The 18,970-nt window shown below is 41.4% G+C and overlaps 1 protein-coding gene across 6 annotated transcripts in view; it reads right to left on the minus strand.

Annotated features, from left to right (window-relative positions):
• Positions 1-18,970, minus strand: part of wrn (WRN RecQ like helicase) — a 136,868-nt gene that overhangs the window by 52,953 nt on the left and 64,945 nt on the right. For 5 of the 6 annotated variants that reach the window (XM_033022022.1, XM_033022041.1, XM_033022034.1 and 2 more), the window contains 5 exons: positions 17,490-17,596; positions 9,858-10,045; positions 7,761-7,941; positions 4,800-4,981; positions 2,670-2,771 (listed from right to left, as the gene is read on the minus strand). In XM_033022022.1, the coding sequence (XP_032877913.1) occupies positions 2,670-2,771; positions 4,800-4,981; positions 7,761-7,941; positions 9,858-10,045; positions 17,490-17,596 (760 nt within the window). The remainder of the gene's footprint in view (positions 1-2,669; positions 2,772-4,799; positions 4,982-7,760; positions 7,942-9,857; positions 10,046-17,489; positions 17,597-18,970) is intronic. The other variant, XM_033022029.1, reaches the window with a different exon arrangement.

The following is an 18,970-nucleotide window of genomic DNA, read 5'->3' on the forward strand; positions in this document are numbered from 1 at the left end:
TTTTAGTTTAGATTAGAGATATAGCATGGAAACAAGCCCATTGGCCCAAGTCCGCACTGACTAGCGATCCTCGCACTATCCTACACACACGAGGGACAATTTACAATTATACCATGCCAGTTAGCCTACAAACCTGTACAACATTTGGAGTGTAGGAGGAAACCGGAGATCCCATAGAAAACACACAATGGGCTACTGTGCTGCCCTCACTTTTTTTACCTTCAGGTACTTTTATTATCTTCGGTGGGGCATAGAATTCACTGCAAATATGAAATGGCAGGAACATGCAAAGATGGATTCCCAGGTGTCAGCGAGGATGATGCATTTCTTCAAGGAGGCTTTGACCACATTTGAAAATTTTGCCCACCTCTTCTATTTCTGTGAGAGCTTGCAATAAAGTATTTTGGAAGCTTGGTGTCATGCATGCAAACAAATGCATCAATGCTGACAATTTAATTAGTGTTGCAATACTGGGAACATTACTACGGGAGAAATTATGAATAGTGGACCATTTATCCTAGCAGAAGCTTGACGATTTTGCAGGATAACATCGGTGGTATCTCTCCAGTTTCCAGATATACTTAAAGAAGATAATCAGAAACATATAGTAGGGCAGGTTGTTGAGTGGACCATAGTTTGTACCAGGTACGAGGTTTTGATCTACAGACATGCTCCTCTTCAGTCAGCCAAAGGCTGCATTGGCAACTGAAGGCGATTATGAATGTCATAATTCATGTGTGCCTTTGCTGAGAGATGGCTCCCATTTTATCATAACTGGTCCAAGGTTTCCAGGGCCTCACCATTAATCTTTATTGTCAGAGTTCAGGTGTAGGTTGGCAGAGCATCTTTGTTCTGCTGAGGTTGAATGTTATCGTGAGTCCACTGAGGCGTCAACCTTGGCCCACAAACTTATTGAAATGCAAGCATTATCTTCATACCGATGATCTTCATCAGCATCATATTCATTATCCACACACAATTTAACTTCTGAGGTAGGGGTACCCTTAGTTTTGGAGTAGCAGAAACTTTGTTTGAACAGTTTCTCATTTCAGTCTTGTAGAAAACTTGGAAGCGAGTGCATCATTGTGGCAAGAAAGGTTGAATGAAGTGTGGGACAATGCTACATCATTGTTTGACGCTATCTGGAACAAGATTAACTCTGCAGTGGACATGATGAAGCAAATACAAGAGATAATTTTTTAGGGCAGCCAGTTTCAAAGTAGATTCTTCATCGTCAAATACTTTTATGAGGTTGAGAAAGGTTGGGCATAGTGGCTGGTGCAGTTCTATGTACTTTATTTGGAGTTGCTGTGTGCTGAAGATCATGTCCGCTGTGCCTCTGGATGTGCTAAGTTTACACTGTAATTCAAGTGGCAGCTCCTCAGACACAGGGAGGAAGTAACTGAGGACAACACTGGCGATGACTTCCCATGGCAGACTGAAAGGAATTTCTTCTTTAAATACTGTCTCTTTCTTGACGAACATTAGAATTTTAATGTCTCAGAGGCCCCGTGGCATATCCTCCTCTACATTTATTAAACGTGGATTTATGGTTGGAGTTCTTCACTGCTTTGAAAGCCACCTTCCAAAGCAATGACAGGGAGATCCAAGAGATAGTTAATATTAATTGTAAACAAAAAGTAGTCCTTCATTGGAAGCCCTATGTGAAAAGGAACAGCTCAATAGACACCTGAAGGCCGAGTCCCATGTACTAGTGAGTGGAAATACGGGAGGGGAATACAGTAACTTGTGTGCGTTCTTCAATAGTGCCATCACCTGTTGGCAGTAACACGTTGAGAACCTCCTCACCCATAATGCTGTGCTTGATTCTGTTCCACAGAAACATATTTGTTCCAGTCTTGTTGTTGCTCATGGTCGAAAATAAGTTAAAAATAACCTATTCCAAGTAAAAATGCTGTTTAACCCACATTGCAGTTTGTCAATATAGACAGCAGTGGTTGGGAAATATGGTAGAAAGGGAGATCTGGACGTTGCTACAATATATTTGTCATGAGATTTTGGAAAGGGTGAAGAATGAGGAATAAAGGTATGACAGCTTTGTAGGACACCCTTCAATCTTTGAAAGGTGCAGAAATCTTTAAACGTGCAGAGATGAAAAGAGTGGACCCAGGTCAGTGCAGTCCACCAGCTAGATAATCAAAGATTGGTATGGTTGGCCACGATAATGGGTATGGAATGATCAAGGAGAATGAAAAGAGATTATGGACCAAGGTCACAATCATGTTCCATGTGATTTTAATAACTTTGTAAACTTTGATTATGGCAGTTTCGGTATCATAGAAGGGATTAAATCCAGATTGGAAGATTCAAATCAGGCATTAAAGGGGAGGAATTAATCAAAGAATAAGATCAAAGAATGCTTAACTGGTTATTGAAGTAATTAATGTTAGCTCCCTACTCCTCCTTTAATAGTTCAATTGAGTTGTCCATCCTCATTTAAGTAGACCAGTACTCAGTTGAAAGTGCGTTTTAAAGATAGAATTTCTGACAATTCAACCCACAGCGCCTTGTTTATATATTTAGATATTTGCAGGGAGTGCTAGAACACAAGTTCTGACTTAAAAATGACTGCTATCAAACAGATCCAAACTGGCACTGGCTGACAGAGAAAATTAATAAAACCTATGCAATAAGATCAAAGGATTTACTTTCTTCTGCACTTGGATGATGCGAGGTATTGCTTTATTTTTTCCATCATCTTAATTTTGTAGTTACGGAATCGTAAATTCTTAATGTCATTCAACAGGTGCCTACAGAAGAAATAACCACATCAATTACAAAATACACATGTTCCCAATATACAGGTTTATTACCATATTCACAAATAACATGATACCGTAATACTCACTTCAGTTTTTCCAGTGAAGCCTTCACTGAAAGCAAGTTTGTAATGCAAGTATATTGGTGAACTCATTCGAGCTAACTACATGTTGGTATGCAACATAACTTAGTCTAACTAGCTTTCTAAATTTATCTTCCCTGAGAAATAAGCATTTTGTTGGTGCTTGATCAATAATTTTCAACAGCACATTTAAAAATGGAAATATAGAACCACTGTTTAAAATCACAGTGTACCTGGTTCAAGTGTGATATCCGAACTACTGCCCTCAGATTGGTAAATGTTTAGTAAGGCATAGCTTCCATTATTCTTTTGCAATACAACTTACACACACACACACACATTCAAAGGATTCTATTGCATTTTTGTGTCTTTGTTGGTTTAATGCATATGTATATATATATAAAAATTCCATACGAACAGTGCCATGTCACAAATGTAAAAGGGGATTTAAAATTATGTTAAACTCCAACAATTCAATAAAATCAGAACTTTGATACTGCCAAACCAGCTGATCTTCCACGCAATTGCATATTTTCCTGATAATACCCCTGCACCTTAATTCACTGCTTTTTGAATCTGAAGGGAGTATGAGAAACAGGGGCCCTGGCTAGTCCAAAGGGAGTGCAGGAAAATGGGACTGCTGTGGGTTTAAAGGAAGCACAGAAGCAGGGCTCCATTTAAGCCAGATAACAAACTATCAGAATTTCCGAAAAGCAAAAAATGGGATAACAGGAGTTTTCCAGTAGTTTAAACCTGTACTCTACAATTCAGTATTTACTTCGGATAGGGAGTGATCATCCAGGATTCTTAATTCTGATTCCAAATACGAGTCCCTACAGAAAAGTGTATGTGGTGGGCCCCGAGTCAAGATTAAAAGCTCTCTATCTTGATTCATTGGTGCAAAATCATCAATTAGTGCAGGATCAGTAGGCTTCTGGCACCTTTGTGTCAGCCAAGAAATCAAGAGTAAAGAGAGTAAAGGGCCTGTCCCACTTACGTGACCTTGGCACGCAAATTACGCGACCTCGTGGTCGCGTGAGGCGCACAGGTATCGTATGGCCACGCGGGGCCGGTCCCACTGAGAAGAGCGGAGGGGTATGTAGTTGTGTGCGACTTCGCGTGGGGCTCCGAAATTTTTATAGCGAACAAAATCTTTGCATGCCAACGGTCTGTCGCGGAACTGATGGCCAAAGTGTGACAGGACCAAGACCCTGGCGCGACGCAACGTCTCACTTTCAACAGCAGCAGAAGCAGGCAAACGATCTCCGAACTCGGCCTGGGGCTCACGGCCGTTGCGGTCCGGATCCGCCCCCCACTCCTACTCCCAGAGCGGGGCCGAGAAAATTGAAGATAGACACAAAATGCTGGAATAACTCAGCGGGACCAGCAGCATCTCTGGAGAGAAGAAATGGGTGATGTTTCGGGTCAAGACCCTTCTTTCAGACTGAAGAAGAGTCTCGACACGAAACATCACCCATTCCTTCTCTCCAGAGATGCTGCCGGTCCAGCTGAGTTACTCCGGCATTTTGCGCCCATCTTCAAATGACGTCAGGCGCTCCAGACGGCTGTGCAGTCGAATGAAGTCACGCGCGACCTTCGAGACTCAACACGACCACGAGGTCGCGTAATTAGTGTGCCAAGGACACGTAAGTGGGACAGAGGCTTTACAGTGCATTCAGAAAGTATTCAAGCAATTGTAAATTGTCCCTAGTGGGTAGAATAGTATTAATGTAAGCGGTGATTGCCGGTCGGCGAGGACTTTGTGGGCCGAAGAGCCCGTTTCCACGCTGTATCTCTGAAGATACAGAATTTTGCCATTAAGAACGATGTCATTATGCAAAATAAAGTCACATAAAGGGCATTCTCTCTGACCACAAACGGTGCACATCCCCTTCTGCAAATACTCACCTATTCATCTGGAACAATGTTTTCATACCTGTTAAACGTAATGTCAGAAGGACTCCACAAGACATGGCAAGCACTGGCCAAACCATCTCGCCCAGCTCTCCCAATTTCTTGATAGTATGATTCCATTTCTTTTGGTGCTCCATAATGAATGACTTTACGGATGTCAGGCTTGTTAATTCCCATGCCAAATGCAATTGTAGCCACCACACACTGCCAAAACAAAATTTGAAATACTAAATTAGAACATTCTGTACAGTTGTAACATGTATAAATAAATGTACAGAATAAAACCACAGCCCATAATTTGCACTTGAAATATATGGCAAAAATAACAATCCTTATTCATGATCAAATCCAAAAGAGACCCCATTAACGACTAATCTGAAGGTTTAAAGAAGCATCCCGACCTGAAATTTAATCTCTTCATCGTCTCCAGACCCTGTCCTGCTGAGTTACTCCAGCATTTTTATGTCCTTTAATTTGAAGTTAAACATGGAAATGAAATAATATTTATCAGGGGTAAGTTATTGTCTGGTTCAATTAAATAGTTTGTGCTGCATATAGTTGTGGCATTTGTACATTAAATCTGAACTAAATGTGTGACAGGAAAATTATTTTTAATCTAGCAGTCTTGAGAACTAATTACTGATATTATTTCTGGCACCATATACAATGGGCTGAAAGGTATTTACCTCTGGATGGCAGCTCTGCCAAATAATTGCAAAGTCAGCACCGGAGTCCAGGGGTGAAGCTCAAAAAGTCTGAGTTCTGGGCCAAGGTGCAGTAACATCTCTGACCAGGCAATAACAACTTCAGGTATGTGTTTACATTTATGCCTTAAATTAATTTCCAGCAGTTTTGTCATTTTCAATTAGGTAAATATCTCAATTGTAAATATCACTGCTTCTTATCAGACACACCCAATCATGAATGAAATAAGCCTTTGATATTAGCAAGCTGCCATGGGGAATCAGGGTGATTGAGAAACAGGATTTTTTTCAATACTCATAATACACCTTGCCTCATTGGACAACCGGGCTACAAGTCAACTTGCCCTTTGAAGAGCTGCAAAAGATAAAGGTGGTTACAGAAAAAGCAGACAGTAGCTGGGGAGCAAGAGGAATGACTACACGTGGCAGACCGAGTTGCGCATTATTTGGACCAATGTACTTTATGATCATAGGTCAAGTACCAATACTTACAATAACCCATTTCCTTTGGTAATGTCACTTAGTCTTTTGTTTATTTAATATTAATGCTAAAAAATTAATAGAAACATAGAAAATAGGTGCAGGCCATTCGGCCCTTCGAGCCTGCACCGCCATTCAATATGATCATGGCTGATCATCCAACTCAGTATCCTGTACCTGCTTTCTCTCCATACCTCCTGATCCCTTTAGCCACAAGGGCCACATCTAACTCCCTCTTAAATATAGCCAATGAACTGGCCTCAACTACCTTCTGTGGCAGAGAATTCCAGAGATTCACCACTATGTGTGAATTTTCTTTTTCTCATCTCGGTCCTAAAAGATTTCCCCCTTATCCTTAAACTGTGACCCCTTGTTCTGGACTTCCCCAACATCGGGAACAATCTTCCTGCATCTAGCCTGTCCAACCCCTTAAGAATTTTGTACGTTTCTATAAGATCCCCCCTCAATCTTCTAAATTCTAGCGAGTACAAGCCGAGTCTATCCAGTCTTTCTTCATATGAAAGTCCTGACATCCCAGAAATCAGTCAGGTGAACCTTCTTGGTACTCCCTCTATGGCAAGAATGTCTTTCCTCAGATTAGGAGACCAAAAATGTACACAATACTCCAGGTGTGGTCTCACCAAGACCCTGTACAACTGCTCCTATACTCAAATCCTTTTGCTATGAATGCTAACATACCATTCGCTTTCTTCACTGCCTGCTGCACCTGCATGCCTACTTTCAATGACTGGTGTAACATGACACCCAGGTCTCGTTGCATCTCCCCTTTTCCTAATCGGCCACCATTCAGATAATAGTCTACTTTCCTGTTTTTGCCACCAAAGTGGATAACCTCACATTTATCCAAATTATACTGCATCTGCTATGCATTTGCCCACTCACCCAGCCTATCCAAGTCACCTTGCAGCCTCCTAACATCCTCCTCACAGCTAACACTGCCCCCCAGCTTCGTGTCATCCGCAAACTTGGAGATGTTGCATTCAATTCCCTCGTCCAAATCATTAATATATATTGTAAATAGCTGGGGTCCCAGCACCGAGCCTTGCGGTACCCCACTAGTCACTGCCTGCCATTGTGAAAAGGACCCGTTTACTCCTACTCTTTGCTTCCTGTCTGCCAGCCAGTTCTCTATCCACATCAATACTGAACCCCCAATACTGTGTGCTTTAAGTTTGTATACTAATCTCTTATGTGGAACCTTGTCGAAAGCCTTCTGAAAGTCCAGATATAACACATCCACTGGTTCACCCTTATCCATTCTACTAGTTACATCCTCGAAAAATTCTATAAGATTCGTCAGACATGATTTACCTTTTATAAATCCATGCTGACTTTGTGCAATGATTTCACCACTTTCCAAATGTGCTGCTATCCCATCTTTAATAACTGACTCTAGCAGTTTCCCCCACTACCGATGTTAGACTAACTGGTCTGTAATTCCCCGTTTTCTCTCTCCCTCCCTTTTTAAAAAGTGGGGTTACATTAGCTACCCTCCAATCCTCAGGAACTACTCCAGAATCTAAAGAGTTTTGAAAAATTATCACTAATGCATCCACTATTTCTGGGGCTACTTCCTTAAGTACTCTGGGATGCAGCCTATCTGGCCCTGGGGATTTATCGGCCTTTAATCCATTCAATTTACCTAACACCACTTCCCGGCTAACCTGGATTTCACTCAGATACATATTGAAAATATTGACCAATCTCAGTTTAATACTCTACACGTAACCTTATGCAGACATCCCTGGTAACTTAGCATGAACAAAAATATTTCAGACCTGAATTTCATCCCTCATGAACTTGTGATGCACGTCTCTTCTGGCTTTGATGCCCATGCCTGCATGGTATGTGCCGCAAACAACATTCATCTGTGACAACACTCCAGCCACATGTTCTGTAGTTTTCCTGGATGGGCAGTAAACTATGGTGGGCCCTTCAAACTCCAAGGAGAACCTATCACTCAAGAAAAAAAAAATGCCTTCAAAAAACTATAAACCATACTGTATTAGATAATAAACCATAGATATACAGTGCCCTCCATAATGTTTGGGACAAAGACACATCATTAATTCATTTGCCTCTGTACTCCACTATTTGAGATTTGTAATAGAAAGAATCACATGTGGTTAAAGTGCACATTGTCAGATTTTATTAAAGGCCATTTTCATACATTTGGTTTCACCATGTAGAAATTACAGCTGTGTTTATACATAGTCCCCCTCCATGTCAGGGCACCATAATGTTTGGGACGCATGGCTTCATAGACATTTGTAATTGCTCAGGTGTGTCCTTAATGCAGGTATAAGAGAGCTCTCAGCACCTAGTCTTTCCTCCAGTCTTTCCATCACCTTTGGAAACTTTTATTGCTGTTTATCAACATGAGGACCAAAATTGTGCGAATGAAAGTCAAAGAAGCCATTATGAGACTGAGAAACAAGAATAAAACTGTTAGAGACATCAGCCAAACCTTAGGCTTATCAAAATCAACTGCTTGGAACATCATTAAGAAGAAAGCGAGCACTGGTGAGCTTACTAATTGCAAAGGGACTGGCAGGCCAAGGAAGACCTCCACAGCTGATGACAGAAGAATTCTCACTATAATAAAGAAAAATCCCCAAGCACCTGTCCGACAGATCAGAAACACTCTTCAGGAGTCAGGTGTGGATTTGTCAATGACCACTGTCCGCAGAAGACTTCAGGAACAGAAATACAAAGGCTACACTGCAAGGCGCAAACCACTGGTTAGCCACATAAATAGGTTTGCCAAGTACTTAAAAGATCAACCACAGTTCTGGGAAAAGGTCGTGTGGACAGATGAGACAAAGATTAACTTATATCAGAGTGATTGCAAGAGGAAAGTATGAAGGAGAGAAGGAACTGCTTCATCCAAAGCATACCACCTCATCTGTGAAACATGGTGGTGGGGGTGTTATGGCCTTTGCATGTATGGCTGCTGAAGGTACTGGCTCACTTTTCTTCATTGATGATACAACTGCTGATGATAGTAGAATAATGAATTCTGAAGGGTATAGACACATCCTATCTGCTCAAGTTCAAACAAATGTCTCAAAACTAATTGGCCGGCGGTTCATTCTGCAGCAAGACATTGATCCCAAACATACTGCTAAATCACCAAAGGAGTTTTTCAAAGCTAAAAAATTGTAAATTCTTGAGTGGCCAAGTCAATCACCTAATCTGAACCTAATTGAGCATGCCTTTTATATGCTGAAGAGAAAATTGAAGGGGACTAGCCCCCAAAACAAGCATAAGCTAAAGATGGTTGCAATACAGGCCTGGCAGAGCATCACCAGAGAAGATACCCTGCAACTGGTGATGTCCATGAATCGCAGACTTCAAGCAGTCTAGTGTATTTATTTAGTTTACAGACCCTTTCGGCCCACCGGGTCCGCGCCGACCAGCGATCCCCGCACATTAACACTATCCTATACCCACTGGGGACAATTTTTGCATTTACCAAGCCAATTAACCTACATACTTGTACGTCTTTGGAGTGTGGGAGGAAACCAAAGGTCTCGGTGAAAACCCACGCAGGTCACGGAGAGAACGTTCAAACTCCGTACAAACAGCACCCGTAGTCAGGATCGAACCCAGGTCTCCGGTGCTACATTCGATGGAGGTTCTACATGGAGAAACTACTGCTATAATTTCTACATGATGAAACCAAAATGTATAAAAATGGCCTTTATTAAAATCTGACAATGTGCACTTTAAACACATGTGGTTTTTTTCTACTACAAATCTCTAATTATGGAGTACAGAGGCAAATAAATGAATGATGGGTCTTTGTCCCAAACATTATGGAGGGCACTGTATGCAATTTTCTACATGTTTGATGCTTGTTAGCCAATACATACTTATCCTTTGTGATTAAGAATGGTTTTAAGTCTCGTTTAATGTCCGTAGATTTACGACCAACTTCTAAGTACAAGTTTGGTCGATCAAAAGTGGTGCAAACAACCCGAGGATTCGTCATCTTCAGATTCTCTATGATGTCACTTCTGATTGAAGGGCTGGCAGTAGCAGTTAAGGCAACAATTGGAACCTACCATCATAAATGATAACAAAGAAAGAGTTTCATCAAATGTTAACATTTACTTTTCATTCACATTTTATCTATTTAACCTGGCAAGTATCGGGGTTTAGGTGAGTGGCGGAAATGATAACCCACTGCTTGAAAGAGTAATGGAGGCAGAAACCTTTGCATGTTTAAAAAGATACATAGATAAACACAACAACTCTGACCTACAAAGCCGTGGACCATTTGCTAGGTCTAATGACTGCAATTTAGGCTGGTAAGGATAACAATGAGTTGCATGCTCCTATGACATACAGTGTGAGAAGGAATTGCAGATACTGGTTTAAACCAAAAATAGATTAAAAAAGCTGGAGTAATTCAGTGGGTCACACAGCATCTCTGGAGAAATGTATTAGGTGACGTTTCGGGTCGAAAAGTCGACACTTCGTGTCTGAAAGAACCTAAAATTAAGAAACCTATCTCTTTTAATACCAATAGTTAATAATCCATCGTTTAAACCATAAATTATAGACAAATCATTTATACAATGGGAAAGAATGGGAATCAAAACGCTCGGAGATCTGTATGAATTGGGAAAATTACTATCATTTCAACAACTACAACTGAAATATAATTTGAAAAATAATCAATATTTTAAATATCTTCAAATTCGTGATAATCTGAAAAAATACACAACAGACTATCATAATATGCCTACAGACTTACTGGATGAAGCAATGAAGACAAAGGCGAAATCAGCTAATTTAATATCGTACTTATATAACATCATCTTAAACATAGAAATACCCACAACTGATGGAATTAGAAGAGACTGGGAACAAGAATTAGCTATAAAAATTTCAAAAGAGAGCTGGGATAATCATTTACTACAGGTGCATAAATGTTCGATCAACGTACGACATACTCTCATTCAATTCAAAACATTACATAGACTATATTATTCAAAAACTAAAATAAATAAATTCTTCCCTAATGTCTCACCCATCTGTGATAAATGTCTGTGTCAAGAAGCTACCATAGCGCATTCTTTCGTTTTTTGTACAAAAATACAAAAATTCTGGAATGAAATATTTGACATCTTTACAAAATTAATAAAAATAAAACTGGTACCAAAACCAGAATGGATTATTTTTGGAATATCGGAAGGTAACCCTGAACTAAACGTGTTCCAGAAGAATTTACTCAATTATGGGCTAATAATGGGAAAAAAGCTTATACTTAAATTCTGGAAAAATGCGCCCACACCAACAATAAAAATGTGGATATCAGATATGTTTGAAACACTACATCTGGAAGTGATGAGATTCCTCTTAGCAGGCAAAGCAGACCAATTCCAAAAGACGTGGTGTACGTTTTTGGAACTATTACAAGCATGAGGTGCAATAGTAATCTAAAAAATAAATAAATAAATAAATGGTGCCAGGATCTGGCAACAAAAACAACAACAAAAACAGACTTGGTTGGGAGTTCCCTTTCTGCGTAGTTTAATGTTATAATAGAGCGATTGTTTCTCCTTTCTTTTTCCTTCTTTTCTAGGGTCTACTTTCTTTCTTTCTTTACTTCCTTCTCTAACTTCTTTTCTAAGGGGCTTTCTTTTCTCAACACTCTCTTGCACCTTCACGACTCTTGCGCACTTTCCTTACTTTCTTTACTTCTATCTTTTTCTTAAAGCTTAAAAAATGAAGCGGTACAAAAAAATGTATTAAGACATATGTGTTGTGCATTATTGTAACTTACCGTACTTCTCATTTTAAAAAAATAAATAAATAAATAATATAAAAAAAACTGGAGTAATTCAGCGGGTCACACAGCATCTCTGGAGAAATGTATTAGGTGACGTTTCGGGTCGAAAAGTCGACACTTCGTGTCTGAAAGGTCTCAACCTAAAATGTCATCTATCCTTTTTCTCCAGAGATGCTGTCTGACCCTCTGAGTTACTCCAGCTTTTTGTGTCTATCCTATGACATACAGTTCAACAAAAAAAGTAGAAAATATAATCACAGGCTTGATACCAGGCACGTGCCATCAGGGTAGGCAAGGTAGGCACTGCCTAACCTGACTAAAATTATCAAATTCCCCTACTCTGGGCAAAAGACTGTGGATCTACCTGATCTACCCCTCTCCTCCTGCGCTCTATGGAATAAAGACACAACCAACTCATCCTCCCCCTATAGTTCACACCCTCTAGTCCTGGCAACATCCTCGTAAATCTTTTCTGAACCCTTTCAAGTTTGACAAAATATTTCCTAGAATATGGTGCCCAGAACAGAACACAATATTCTAAATGTAGTCTCACCAACGTCCTATACAACTGCAACTTCTATACTCAATTCTCTGACTGATGAAGGCCAAAGTGCCAAAAGCCTTTTTGACCAACTTATCTACCTGCGACTCGACCGTCAAGGAACCACGCACCTGTACTCCTAGATCCCTCTGCTCTACAACACTACCAGAGGCCGGCCATTTACTGTGTAGGTCCTGCCCTTGTTCGACTTCCCAAAATGCAACACCTCACACTTCTCTGTATTAAATTCCATCAGCCATTTCTCCGCCCACCTGGCCAATCGATCCAGATCCTGCCGCAATCATTCACAACCCTCTTCACTATTTGCAAAACCACTAACTTTTGTATCATCAGCAAACTTGCTAATCTTCCCCTGTATGTTCTCATCCAAATCATTGATGTAGATGACAAACAGTAATGGGCCCAGCACTGAACCCTGAGGCACACCACTAGTCACAGGCATCCAGTCTGAGAAGCAACCTTCCAACATCACCCTCTGCTTCCTTCCATGGAACCAATTTGCTATCCATTCAGCTATCTCTCCTTGGATCTCATGCGATCTAACCTTCGTCATGCGGAACCTTGTCAAATGCCTTACTGAAGTCCATGTACACAACATCTACAGCTCTGCCCTCATCAACCTTTTTGGTCACGTCTTCAAAAAAATCAATCAGATTTGTAAGACAGACCTCACACGTACAAAACCATGCTGAATGTCTCTAATCAGCCCTGCCCATTCAAATGCCTGTATATCCTATCCCTCAGAATACTCTCCAGTAACTTACCAACTACTGATGTTAAGCTCACCGGCCTATAGTTCCCAGCATTTTCCCTGCAGGCCTTCTTGAAAAGAGGTACAACATTTGCCACCCTCCAGTCTTCCGGCACCTCTCCTGAATTTAAGGACGACTCGTAAATTTCAACCATGGCTCCCGCAATTTCCTCTCTAGTTTCACGCAATGTACTCGGATATATCAGATCAGGCCCTGGAGATTTCTACCTTCAAACACGACAGTACCTTCAATGCTTCTTCGACAGTAACCCTGACTGCTCTCAAGACACTTTCAGTGCTCCAATTTCTTCCGTCCTACTGTCTTTCTCCTCAGTAAATACAGAGGAGAAATACTCATTAAGGACCTTGCCCATCTCCTGTGGCTACACAAAGAGGCGACCGATTTGATTCCTGAGAGGTCCCACTCTCTCTCTAGTTACCCTTTTCCCCCTCATGTATTTATAAAATATTTTGGGATTGTCCTTAGTGCTACCTGCCAGAGCTATCTTTTGGCCTCTTTTTGCCCTTCTGATTTCCTTTTGTTGTTCACTCCTTAGTTCCCAAAACTCCTCCAGGGGTGCACTTGATCCCAGCTGCCTATACCTGTCCCAGGCATCCTTCTTGTTTTAGACAAACGTCTCAATTTCCCTCGTCAGCCAAGCTTCCTTACGTTTGCCTGCTTTGCCCTTCACTCTAAAGGGGACGTACACATCCTGAGCTTTCTTAAGTACACTTTTATAAACATCCCACTTGGCCGATGTTCCTTTCCCCTCTAAAAACCTGCTCCAGTCAACTTGAGTGAGACCTCTTATACCCTCAAAGTTGGCCTTAACCCAGTTGAACATTTTAACATGTGGACCCTCTCCGTCCCAATCCATAACAAACTTAAACCTAATCGAACTGTGGTCGTTGGTTCCAAAAGGCTCCTCCATACACACTTCATTAACTTGCCCTTCCCAATTTCCCAATACTAGATACAGGGTTGTCCTCTCACATACTGCTTAAGAAAACACTTTTGGGGAATTGCACCCCATCTGAACCCTTCACGTTATGATTTTTACCAGTCTATATTGGGAAAGTTAAAATCCCCTTCCACAACAACCTTATTTGACCTGCAGGTGTCTGCAATCTCCCGGCACATTTGTTCTTCTAATTCCCGTTAACTATTCGGGGGGGTCTGTAGTATGCCCCCAACAAGGTGATCATATCTTTCTTGTTCCTCAGCACCACACATAAGGCCTCACTAGACGAACCATCCATAATGTCATCTCTGAACACATCCGTGACATCCTCCTTAACCAACAATGCACACCCCCTCTTCCTCTTTTTCCCTCACCCGTCTCTCCTGTATCCCAGAAAATTGAGCAGCCAGTCCTGCTCCTTCCTTAACCAGGTTTCAGTCATGTCTACACCGTCCCAGTCGCTCGTACCTATCCATACCCTAAAAGCTCATCTGCCTTACCCGTCAAGCCCCTTGCATTAAAATACGTGTAGTTTAAACCAATCCTCCCTCGCTCTCCGCCTTTCACCTGCCTATTCTGTCCACTAACCTTTCCCACACCACCCACCATACCAACCTCTAGCCTCTCACGTGCCTCTGTCCTGCACGAGATCCCACCCCCCTTCCAATCTAGTTTAAACCCTGCTGTGTAGCATTAGCAAACCTTCCCGCTAGGATGTTGGTCCCCCTCCTGTTTAGATGCAACCCGTCCCCTTTTATACAGGTCACTCCTGCCCCAGAAGAGATCCCAATTATCCAGAAATCTGAATATCTGTCCCCTGCACCAACCTCAGCCACACATTCATTTCCCCTATTTTCCTATTCTAACCTTCACTAGCACGAGGTACTGGAAGCAATCCTGAGATCATTACCCTGCAGGTCCTGCTTTTCAGTCTTCTACCCAATTCCATAAATTCTTGTTGCAGAACCACCTTCCTCTTCTGATCTATATCATTTGTGACAACATGCACAACAACCTCCGGCTGCTCCCCCTCACTCTTGAGGATGTCATGCAGCCGGTCCGAGATGTCCTGGACCCTGGCACCAGGGAGGCAACACACCATCCTGGAGTCTCGCCTGCTGCCGCAGAATCTCCTATCTGCACCTTTGACGATGGAGTCTCCCACCACTACGGCTCTGCCCGACGTCACTCTACCCCGTTGAGCCTCAGCACCAAGGTTGGAATCACAGCCCTGACTACCACTCAATCTTATTGTATCGTCCACTCCCAAGAGGGTGTACATGTTTTCAGTTCTCCACATTTCCACTTCTTTCTCACAATCACCCACCTTTGCTCTTCCTACATTCTTGGTATGACAACCTCAAAGCCTCGTCCACTACCCACCTCCTCCGTGTTGCACAACATCACTTCTCCATCTTCATATACCGATTAAAACTCTGATCTTGGATATGTGTGTTTGTTTGTGTGTGTGTGTTTGTTCGTGTATGTGTTTGTTTGAGTATAATCACATCTTCTAGAAAAAACGACGCACTAACGGTAAATTTTTTACATATTCCGTTAGAGATTTTCCCACTGGAGTCCGAAATCGCCTTATCTGAAAAAAAGCATGCTTTATCTCTCCAGTTATTAATGAAAATGTTCAAGAATCTGAAAAGACATTGACAAAAAACAACCCTCCACTGTGAAGACACGCCCCCCCCACCCCCCCCCCCAACTCTACCCCCCTCCCTCCCTACCCCCCCTCCCTCCCTCTCCTACAGTTAGGAGACGGCTGCATTGGGGGAGCAGACCCAATGGGTTTGCCCTTGGTCTAGTCAACAATAAAAATAGAGGAGGTGGAGAGGCTGTTCAGAAGACAGAAAAGCTGGAAATCTCCAGGACCGGACAATGTTTCCCCCTCTACTCTCAAGCTCTGTGCCAAACAACTGGCACCGGTCTACACAGACATTTTCAACCAGTCCCTGCAAGCCTGCACTGTCCCTGCCTGCTTCAAAGTCTCCACTGTTGTCCCTGTACCCAAAAAAGCAAGGAATACTGGTCTTAATGACTACAGGCCTGTCGCACTGATCTCTGTAGTCATGAAGACCCTTGAAAGGCTTGTGCTGGCAAAGCTGAAAAATATCACAACTGGACCTTCTCCAGTTTGCAGATCGGCCAATAGATCTGCGGATGACGCAGTCAACCTGGGCCTGCATTTCATCCTCCAGCACCTAGACTGCCAGGGGACCTATACGAGGGATTTGTTTGTTGATTTTAGTTCTGTATTCAACACCATTGTGCCAGAGCTATTACAGTCCAGACTTTCCGAGTTGAATGTGAGCTTTATGCGAACAAGGAATTTCATTGCTCCCTAATGTATATGATAATAAACTAATGTGAATCTGTTTTCAATAATTACAACAGCAATGTTGGTATCCTGGAATGAAAATTGATGTTATTTTGTTAAAACTGAAATGAGATAGATATATGCAACTGAGTCTCCTAATTACTTAATAAAAACTGATCTATGTTTTCCAACAGTTTTCCTTTATCATCCAACCCATTCTTCGCATTTGCAAACATGTAAACTAACCGTTGTAAAGATAGCCATAGAGCTGTACAGCACAGCAGCACACCCTTCGGCGCAACACATGCTTGCCAACCAAGTCGCCTAATCAAGTACTTCCATTTGCCTTCCTCTGACGAATATCCCCCCAAATCATTTCTATCCATGTCTCTTAAATATTGTAAAATATCCCACATCTACCACTTCCCCTGACAGCTCATTCCATAGACACGCCACCTTCTATATGAAAAAGCTGCCTCAGGTCCCCTTTAAATCACTCCCCTCTCACTAAACACATATGCCCTCTAGTTTTTGACTCTAGCCGTGGGAAGACCGTAATTATTCACCTTATCAATGCCAAAACTGATACATTTCATAATTGAAGTACACTTAACTCTCTTTTCCCCATTAATGCTACTTTGATATGAAAAATGGGGAGTAGAATTTTAATCAGTGGAAAACATTAAGCTGCAATTACCAAAAATTGTTTTGTTTTCTTCTTCATTATTGCTGCGCACACAATCACGGTTTGTTAGATCCATTTATTTTAAATTAAAGCCAAATGGATTGCTACATTTACATGCTCGTGTCACAAGCATATCATGTATTAGTTGTACCTGTAAGTTTTTTTGGCCTTCCATCACAGCAATGTGATGGATATTTATGTAAATTATGTTGTGTCTTGGGTCTATTTGTTTGTAATGTATGGCTGCAGAAACGTCATTTCGTTTGGACCTCAAGGGGACCAAATGACAAATAAATTGTATCGTCGTTGTACCATTTTTATAATATACTATATTGCAAACAAATAACTTGTTTGTCTGTTTCACAATGATCATTTAGGAACACGAATGCCAAGAATTTATTAAACACATCTATAAATTTACCTGTGGCAGTAATTGTTTTAAAGATCCCAATTTTCTGTAAGAATTTCTGAAATCATGTCCCCATTCAGATATACAGTGAGCCTCATCCACAGCAACAACCGTGATACCTAAATTAAATCAAAAGGCAATAAATATGGTGAACTACATCCACATGTGCAATATTTAAAACAATATTATTCACTATTTGGAAATTCTTTGAAAATACATAAATTTCCAACATCTGTAGTTTGCATGAATGAAAGGATAGGCAGAGGGATTCTCCTAATCTACGAGCAATTCCATTCTCCAGAAACCAACAGGAACTTCATAAAATTGGATGATGTGACCAATCCTTTACTCATACTGCTTTCCACACTCATGACACCTGTGCTCAATAACGCTATATAGTCCGAATGTTGAAGATCAGAAACCATCATATGGAAAATCCCACGTAACCAGCTTCCCCAGTATTCTGTAGATCTCCACAGGCACAATGCCCCCACAAATGGTCATTTATTTGTCAGGAATCTAAAATGTTATTGTCTTTTTCCAATATTGGTTAATCTCACTCGATGCCTCCTTATGTGGTAATACTATTCTTTAATACCTGCACTAAATAATAATTATTAAAAAAACACATCAGCACCTCTACTTCCTGAGAAGATTACAGAAATTCGGTATGTAAAGGAGGATTCTTTCGAACTTCTACAGGTGCACAGTAGAGAGCATACTGACTGACTGCTTCGTGGCCTGGTTCGGCAACTTAAACGTCCAGGAGCGGAAAAGACTGCAGAAAGTTGTGAGCACTGCCCAGTCTATCACTGGCTCTGACCTCCCCACCATCGAAGGGATCTATTACAGTCGCTGCCTCAAAAAGGCTGTCAACATCATCAAAGACCCACACCATCCTGGTCACACACTCATTTCACCATTGCCATCGGGAAGAAGGTACAGGAGCCTGAAATCTGTTACCTCCAGGTTCCAAAACAGCTTCCCCACAGCCATCAGGCTATTAAATACAACATCAAATAAGCTCTGAACAATAACAGTCTATTATTATTATTGCACTATATCTGTTTATTTATTGCATAAATATGGTCTACGGTCTATAGACTCACTGAACTTCTATCTTCTGTTTTGTATTATGTTTATTATGGGACATGACAATAAAACTCTCTTGACCCTTGATTTAGAAACCATTCACACTGCACTTGCTAAGGAATAGCAGCACAATTAATACAGTATCTGCTTCACTGTGCCAGACATCTCATTTCAATCATAACCTCAGGCACTGTGTGAGTTTGCACGTTCCCCTGTGACCGCACTCTGGGTCCCCTGGTTTCCTCTCACATTCCAAAAGATGTGCAGATTGGTATGTTAATTGGCCATTGTAAATAGCCCCTCCTGTGTTGGTAAACAGTAAAATCTGGGGGGAGTGGATTAAGATGTCAAGAGAATAGAACTGGGATTATATAGGATTAGTGTAAATGGACAATGGATGG

The sequence above is a fragment of the Amblyraja radiata genome, chromosome 1 (assembly GCF_010909765.2).
Source record: "Amblyraja radiata isolate CabotCenter1 chromosome 1, sAmbRad1.1.pri, whole genome shotgun sequence".
NCBI lineage: Eukaryota > Metazoa > Chordata > Chondrichthyes > Rajiformes > Rajidae > Amblyraja > Amblyraja radiata.